Genomic DNA, 7,664 nt, shown 5'->3' on the forward strand with positions numbered 1-7,664 from the left:
CCCATTCAGCCCCTCTTGAGCCTGTTACACAGGAACAGGAGGAGGCCATTCAGCCCCTCTCGAGCCTGTTATGCAAGAACAGGAGGAGGCCATTCAGCCCCTGTCGAGACTATTATACAGGAACAGGAGGAGTTCCATTCACCCTCTCGAGCCGATCCTTCCTGTCAGTCAGATCAGGGTTGATCTGGATCTTAATTCCACATACCTGCCTCGGATCTGTAACCCTTAATCCTCCTTACACAACCAAAATCGATCAATCGCAATATATCACTCCTGAGGTGCATGGCCCAGAACTGCACAATACTCTGGTTTACATAGTTAGTCTCTCAGTGACTCTGGGACTGTTTCTGAACACAGTTACTCCCATCAGTGCAATTAGTCTCTCAGTGACCCCGGGCCCAGTATCTGAACAAAGTTACTCCCATCTGTACAATTAGTCTCTCAGTGTCCCCAGGCCCAGTATCTGAACACAGTTACTCCCATCTGTAAAATTAGTCTCCCAGTGACCCCGGGACTGTATCTGAACACAGTTACTCCGACCTGTACAATTAGACTCTCAGTGACCTCAGGCCCAGTATCTGAACACAGTTACTCCCATCTGTACAATTAGTTTCTCAGTGAGCCCGGGACTGTATCTGAACACAGTCACTCCCATATGTACAATAAGTCTCTCAATGACCCCGGGACTGTATCTGAACACAGTTACTCCCATCTGTACAATTAGTCTCTCAGTGACCCCAGGCCCAGTATCTGAACACAGTTACTCCCATCTGTACAATTAGTTTCTCAGTGAGCCCGGGACTGTATCTGAACACAGTCACTCCCATATGTACAATAAGTCTCTCAATGACCCCGGGACTGTATCTGAACACAGTAACTCCCATCTGTACAATTAGTCTCTCAGTGACCCCAGGCCAAGCATCTGAACACAGTTACTCCCATCTTTACAATTAGTCTCTCAATGACCCGGGGCCTGTATCTGAACACAGTTACTCCCATCTGTACAATTAGTCTCTCAGTGACCCCGAGATTGTATCTGAACACAGTTACTCCCATCTGTACAATTAGTCTCTCAGTGACCCCGAGATTGTATCTGAACACAGTTACTCCTATCTGTACAATTAGTTTCTCAGTGACCCCAGCCTGTGTCTGAATGCAGTTACTACCATCTGTACAATTAGTCTCGCAGTAACCCGGGCCTGTATCTGAACACAGTTACTCCCATCTGTACAATTAGTCTCTCAGTGACCCTGTGTTCCGGAAATGTGACAGTTACTCCCATCTGTACAATTAGTCTCTCATTGCCCTAGGCCCAGTATCTGAAAACAGTTACTCCCATCTGTACAATTAGTCTCTAAGTGACCCCAGGCCCAATATCTGAACACAGTTACTCCCATCTGTACAATTAGTCTCTCAGTGACCCCGGGACTGTATCTGAATGCAGTTACTTCCATCTGCACAATTAGTCTGTCAGTGACCCCGGGCCCAGAATCTAGACACAGTTACTCCCATCTGTACAATTAGTCTCTCAGTGACCCCGGGCCCAGTATCTGAACATAGTTACTCCCATTTGTGCAATTAGTTTCTCAGTGACCACACGCCCAGTATCTGAACATAGTTACTCCTATTAGTCCCTCAGTGACCCCGGGACCGTATCTGAACACAGTTACTCCCATCTGTACAATTAGTCCCTCAGTGACCCCGGGACCGTATCTGAACACAGTTACTCCCATCTGTACAATTAGTCTCTAAGTGACCCCGGGCCCAGTATCTGAACACAGTTACTCCCATCTATACAATTAGTTTCTCAGTGACCCCAGGTCCAGTATCTGAACACAGTTATTACCACCTGTACATTTGGTCCCTCAGTGACCCCGGGTGCAGTAACTGAACACAGTTACTCCCATCTGAACGATTAGTCTCTCAGTGACCAAGGGCCTGTATCTTAACACAGTTACTCCCATCTGTACAGTTAGTCTCTCAGTCACCCCGGGTCCTGTATCTGCTCCCGGTTACTCCCATCTGTACAATTAATCTCTCATTGACCATGGGACTGTACCTGAACACAGTTACTCCCATCTGTACAATTAGTCTATCTGTGACATCGAGACCACATCTGAACACAGTTACTCCCATCTGTACAATTAGTCTCTCAGTGACCCCGAGACCGTATCTGAACACAGTTACTCCCATCTGTACAATTAGTCTCTCAGTGACCCCGGGTGCAGTATCTGAGCACAGTTACTCCCATCTGTACAATTAGTCTCTCAGTGACCCCGAGACGGTATCTGAACACAGTTACTGCCATCTGTACAATTAGCCTCTCAGTGACCCCGAGACGGTATCTGATTCAGTTACTCCCATCCAATTAGTCTCTCAGTGACCCTGAGACGGTATCTGAACAGTTACTGCCATCTGTACAATTAGTCTCTCAGTGACCCCAGGCCCAGCATGTGAACACAGTTACTCCCATCTGTACAATTAGTCTCTCAGCAACCCTGTGTTCTGGAAATGAACACAGGGTCACTGAATGATCTCCAGGTGGAATTCTGACCAGAGTTCTGTACGTGGGAAGGTAACGTCCACCTCCCCCTTTGTGTCTGGGAGTGTGGGTGTTCAGTACGGGGAGAGGTTGGGTTTGTGGGAACAGACCCTTGGTTCATAACCCCAGGCACAAAACTCCCACCTCAGTCTGTTGAACATTGTCAGAAATATGAAATTCAGGAAGAGAGAGGGAGAGAGAGAGAGAGAGATAAACAGAGAGAGAGAGACAGAGAGAGAGAGAAACAGAGAGAGACAGAGAGCGAGAGAAACAGAGAAAGAGAGACAGAGAGTGGGAGAGGAATTCAGAGAGTGAAAGAGAGAGAGAGAGAGACAGAGAGGGAAACAGAGACAGAGAGAAACAGAGAGAGAGAGAGAGAGATAAACAGAGAGAGAGAAACAGAGAGAGAGAAACAGAGCGAGAGAAACAGAGAGCGAGAGAGAGAGACAGAGAGGGAAACAGACAGAGAGAGACAGAGACAGAGAGAGAAACGGAGAGAGAGGCAGGGAGAGAGACAGAGACATAGAGAGAAACAGAGAGAGAGAGAGAAACAGAGAAAGAAAGGGAGACAGACAGTGAGAAACAGAGAGAGAAAGATAGAGAGCGACAGAGAGAGAGAGAGAAAGATAGAGAGCGACAGAGAGAGAGAGAGAAAGAAAGACAGAGAGAGAGAGACCGAGAGTGAGAGACAATGAGAGAGAAAATGACAGAGAAAAAGAGAGAGAGAGGGAGAGACTGAGAGAGAGAGAAAGAGTGAGAGACAGAGACAGAGAGACAGAGAGAGTGAGAGAGAGAGAGAAAGAAAGAGGGAGAGAAAGAGAGAGAGGGAGAGAAAGAGAGCCAGGGAGAGAGAGTGCGAAAGGGAGAAAGAGAAAGAGGAAAAGAGATGGGGATGGCAGAGGGAAAGAGAAACGGAGAGAGAGGCAGAAAGAGAGAGAGAGAGAGAGAGAGTTTGACAGAGAATGATAGAGAGATTTAAAGAGAGAGAGAATGAGCAAGAGTGCAAGAGAAGAAAAGAGAGGTAGCTAGCAAGAGAATGAAAAAGAGAGAGCGAGAAAGAGCGAGAAAGGGAGAGAAAGAGAAACGGGCAGAGAGAGGGAAAGAGAGCGAACAAGACAAGCAAGTGAGAGAAAGACAGTGAGGGAGAGAGAGAGAGAGAGAGAGGTGGAAAAAAGAAAGATAGAGAGATAAAGCCCCAGGGTTAGTAGGGGTGGGGGAGCTGGGTGTGGGGGGGAATGTTGTACTCGGTGGGAGGCAGGGGGGAGTGTCCCTTTAAGAGTGAGAGCAAGAGTTAATAAGAGAGTCAGAAGGGAGAGACAAGCTGGGGCGGGGGGGGGGGGGGGGTCGAGGAAGTGTGCGGGGGTTGGGGGATTATATTTTGGAATGGAAGAGAGCTGATGACACAGAGAGAGAGCGGGAGAGAGAGAGAGTGTGTGTGTGTGGGAAAGAGAGAGGCAGTGTGTGTGTGTGTGTGTAAGACAGCGAAAGAGTGAGTGTGGGTGGGAGAGAGAAGAGAGAGAGGGAGACTGGAAGAGATAGCTGGTTCTCGGGAAGGTAAGAAATTTAATTCTTGAAGGGGTTGGTCTTTTGTTCATTCATGCAACCCCCCCCCCCACCCCCGCCGCCTGCCGTCCCACCCCCTCAACATCCCCGTTGGTGTTGCCTGTTCCCAAGGGAAGCTCTTCAAAAAGAAATCTGGATTGGGGAATGGATGTCAGAGACGGGATGAATCCTGAATGGGAGCATCGTTCAGTATTCCACCTCCCTCTGCACCTCAACTCCAGAATTTACCATTCCACACTCTCCCTTCCTTTCCCCCCCTCTCTCCTTCCCCACCTCCAAATCCAAGTCAATGCCCCCACCTGCATCGACTGAACCCCCTTTGCATTTATTTTAACAATCATAGCGCCAACACTCCTTCCCCTACCTCCGCCACCGCCCCCCCTGCACACTCACACTCACACACACATCCCCTCCCCCTCTCCATGCCTGACATGTCAGGTCAGGCGTCAGACTCCGCGGAGGACTGGGCTATTCGACTGTGGGGGCCACAGGGAAAGCGGGGCTCTCGCCCGGCATGAGGCATGGGTTTGGGGTTAGAGGTTGACTGACAGCTCTCGGACGCCAAGGCTGTGCTGTGTGAGTGTGGATGGCGCTCCCTCAGCACTGACCCTCCGACAGTGCGGCGCTCCCCCAGCACTGACCCTCCCACAGTGCGGCGCTCCCCCAGCACTGACCCTCCCACAGTGCGGCGCTCCCTCAGCACTGAACCTCCCACAGTGCGGTGCTCCCTTAGCACTGACCCTCCCACAGTGCGGCGCTCCCTCAGCACTGACCCTCCCACAGTGCGGTGCTCCCTCAGCACTGACCCTCCCACAGTGCGTCGCTCCCTCAGCACTGACCCTCCACAGTGCGGCGCTCCCTCAGCCCCGACCCTCCCACAGTGTGGCGCTCCCTCAGCACTGAACCTCCCACAGTGCGGTGCTCCCTTAGCACTGACCCTCCCACAGTGCGGCACTCCTCAGCACTGACCCTCCAACAGTGCAGCGCTCCCTCAGCACTGACCCTCCCACAGTGCGGCGCTCCCTCAGCACTGACCCTCCCACAGTGCGGTGCTCCCTCAGCACTGACCCTCCCACAGTGCGTCGCTCCCTCAGCACTGACCCTCCACAGTGCGGCGCTCCCTCAGCCCCGACCCTCCCACAGTGCGGCACTCCCTCAGCACTGACCCTCCCACAGTGCGGCACTCCCTCAGCACCGACCCTCCCACAGTGCGGCACTCCCTCAGCACTGACCCTCCCACAGTGCGGCACTCCCTCAGCACCGACCCTCCCACAGTGCGGCACTCCCTCAGCACTGAACCTCCCACAGTGCAGCGCTCCCTCAGCACTGAACCTCCGACAGTGCAGCGCTCCCTCAGCACTGACCCTCCCACAGTGCGGTGCTCCCTCAGCACTGACCCTCCCACAGTGCAGTGCTCCCTCAGCACTGAACCTCCCACAGTGCGGCACTCCCTCAGCACCGACCCTTCCACTGTGCGGCACTCCCTCAGCACCGACCCTCCCACAGTGCGGCACTCCCTCAGCACTGAACCTCCGACAGTGCGGTGCTCCCTCAGCACTGACCCTCCCACAGTGCCGCGCTCCCTCAGCACTGACCCTCCCACAATGCGGCACTCCCTCAGCACTGACTCTTCGACAATGCGGCGCTCGCTCTGCACTGACCCTCCTGCATTGTTAATCACCGTTGCGCTTTGAGTGAATTCACCCTGGATTTACTGAATATGGTGGTAACTTAAAGGGACGCACACACACATACTCGCTCCGTTATGACGAGTTCAGAACCAAATGCCCGCGCGTGATCCTTTCTTTTCTACCTCAGGGAAAACTGGGAATTCCGCAAGATGCCTCTGGAAGAGGGCTGGATCAAAAAGACCGAGGATATCTCGGCCGTTTATGTCATCAAGGAAAAGTTGGGCGCGTGAGTGTTGCAGCCCCGGGGAGGGGGGGGGGGGGGGGGGCAGGGAGTGGGAGGGGATGGGGGGAGTGTGCGGGGCGGGGGGTTTAAAGAGCCAAGGGTGCTGAGTGAGGGAGTGAGTGTGGGAGGGGGAGAGGGGTTGGGGGTCCAAGAGGCAATCGAAATGGATCGCGGAGCGGGAGTGGATTTGGGAACTTGGATGGGGCGGGGCCGGGGGGAGGTTGCAGGCCGGGAGAGTGGGAGGGGGAGTGGAGGAGAGATGGCGGGAAGGTGGGGGGGAGAGAAAGAGAAGGGGAAAGTACGAGGTGGGGGAGCCAGGTCGGGGGGGGGGGGGGGGGGGGGGGGGGGGGGGACGGACGGACGGAGGTAGAGGCGGTTAAAGATTGAGCGAGAGACAGTGAGGGGAGGGGAGGAGGGAGGGAAGAAGGGGGTGAGGGGAGGGAGTGGGTGAGAGGAGGGGGTGAGGAGGGAGAATGGGGGCACGAAGGGGAGTGGAATTGAGGAGCGGCTGATGAGGGAGGGGTGAGGGGGAGAGGTGACGAGGGAGTTGAGGAGAGGTGGAAGAGGGGGAGGGAAAGGGTGGGATGAGGAGGGAGGGGAGGAGGAAGGGAGGGGAGGGAGCTGAGGGAAAGAAGGGAGGGGAGGGTCGGAGGGAAGGGAGGAGAGGGAGGCAGAGAGGGGTGAGGGGAAGGAGGGAGGGAGAGAGAGGTGAGGGAAGGATGGAGGGGAGGGAGGGTAAAGGGCGGTGGGGGGGGGGTTGCGAAATGGTGTGGAATTGGGAAAGGGCGATGAGGGAGTGCGGGAGAGCAGGGAAAAGGAGTGAGGGAGAGATGAGGAGAGGAAATGGGGGTTTTGGGGAGGGTGAAGGGGAAATGGGGGTTTTGGGGAGGATGGGGAGGAAATGGGGGTTTTGGTGAAGCTGGGGGAAATGAAGGTTTTGGGAGGGTGGGGGAGGTGCATTGCCAATGTCTGTCTGACACCCCCACACTGGCTGCTCTCCACTGCCTCCTGCTGATGGGCTCCAGTATTGCACAGGAGTCCAGGACAGAGAGCAATTCCCGCCTGATGGACACCCCGTCCACCCCCCTCCAACATCCAATCCCACCAGATTCCGCAATGTGGGTAGATCTGTCCCCTGGGGCCAATGTCCCCTGGGGCCAAGAGGTTTGGGAAACTGGGTAAAGGACGGGAATACTCCCAGCCCAAACGTCAGCGGATCATCTCGGGCCCACAGTCTGGATGTTTAACCCCACCCTCCCCAATTATACATTGTTAAAATATTCCCAAAAGATGTGAGAGGGAGAGAGAGAGAGAGAGGGAGAGGGACAGAGAAAGAGAGACAGAGAGAGAGTGACGGGGAGGGAGAGAGGGAGAGAGACAGAGAGAGAGAGAGACTGAGAAAGAGACAGAGAGACAGAGGAAGAGGGAGAGAGAGAGACAGAGAGAAAGAGAAACAGAGAGAGAGAGAAACAGAGAGAGAGAAACAGAGAGAGAGAAACAGAGAGAGAGAGCGAGAGAGACAGAGAGAGAGAGACAGACAGACAGACAGACAGAGAGAGACAGAGAGAGAGAGAGAGAGACAGACAGAGAGAGACAGAGAGAGAGAGACAGACAGAGAGAGAGACAGAGAGACAGAGAGAGAGAG

The 7,664-nt window shown here is 54.0% G+C and overlaps 1 protein-coding gene across 2 annotated transcripts in view; it reads left to right on the forward strand.

The window, feature by feature from the left end:
- Positions 1-3,911: 3,911 nt before the first annotated feature.
- LOC144487704 (calcium/calmodulin-dependent protein kinase type 1-like) overlaps positions 3,912-7,664 on the forward strand; it is a 32,439-nt gene continuing 28,686 nt past the window's right edge. The window contains exons 1-2 of one of the 2 annotated variants that reach the window (XM_078205789.1): positions 3,912-4,096; positions 5,924-6,022. In XM_078205789.1, the coding sequence (XP_078061915.1) occupies positions 5,946-6,022 (77 nt within the window). In that variant the 5' untranslated portion in view covers positions 3,912-4,096; positions 5,924-5,945. The remainder of the gene's footprint in view (positions 4,097-5,923; positions 6,023-7,664) is intronic. The other variant, XM_078205790.1, reaches the window with a different exon arrangement.

Source organism: Mustelus asterias, unplaced genomic scaffold, assembly GCF_964213995.1.
Source record: "Mustelus asterias unplaced genomic scaffold, sMusAst1.hap1.1 HAP1_SCAFFOLD_984, whole genome shotgun sequence".
Taxonomy (NCBI): domain Eukaryota; kingdom Metazoa; phylum Chordata; class Chondrichthyes; order Carcharhiniformes; family Triakidae; genus Mustelus; species Mustelus asterias.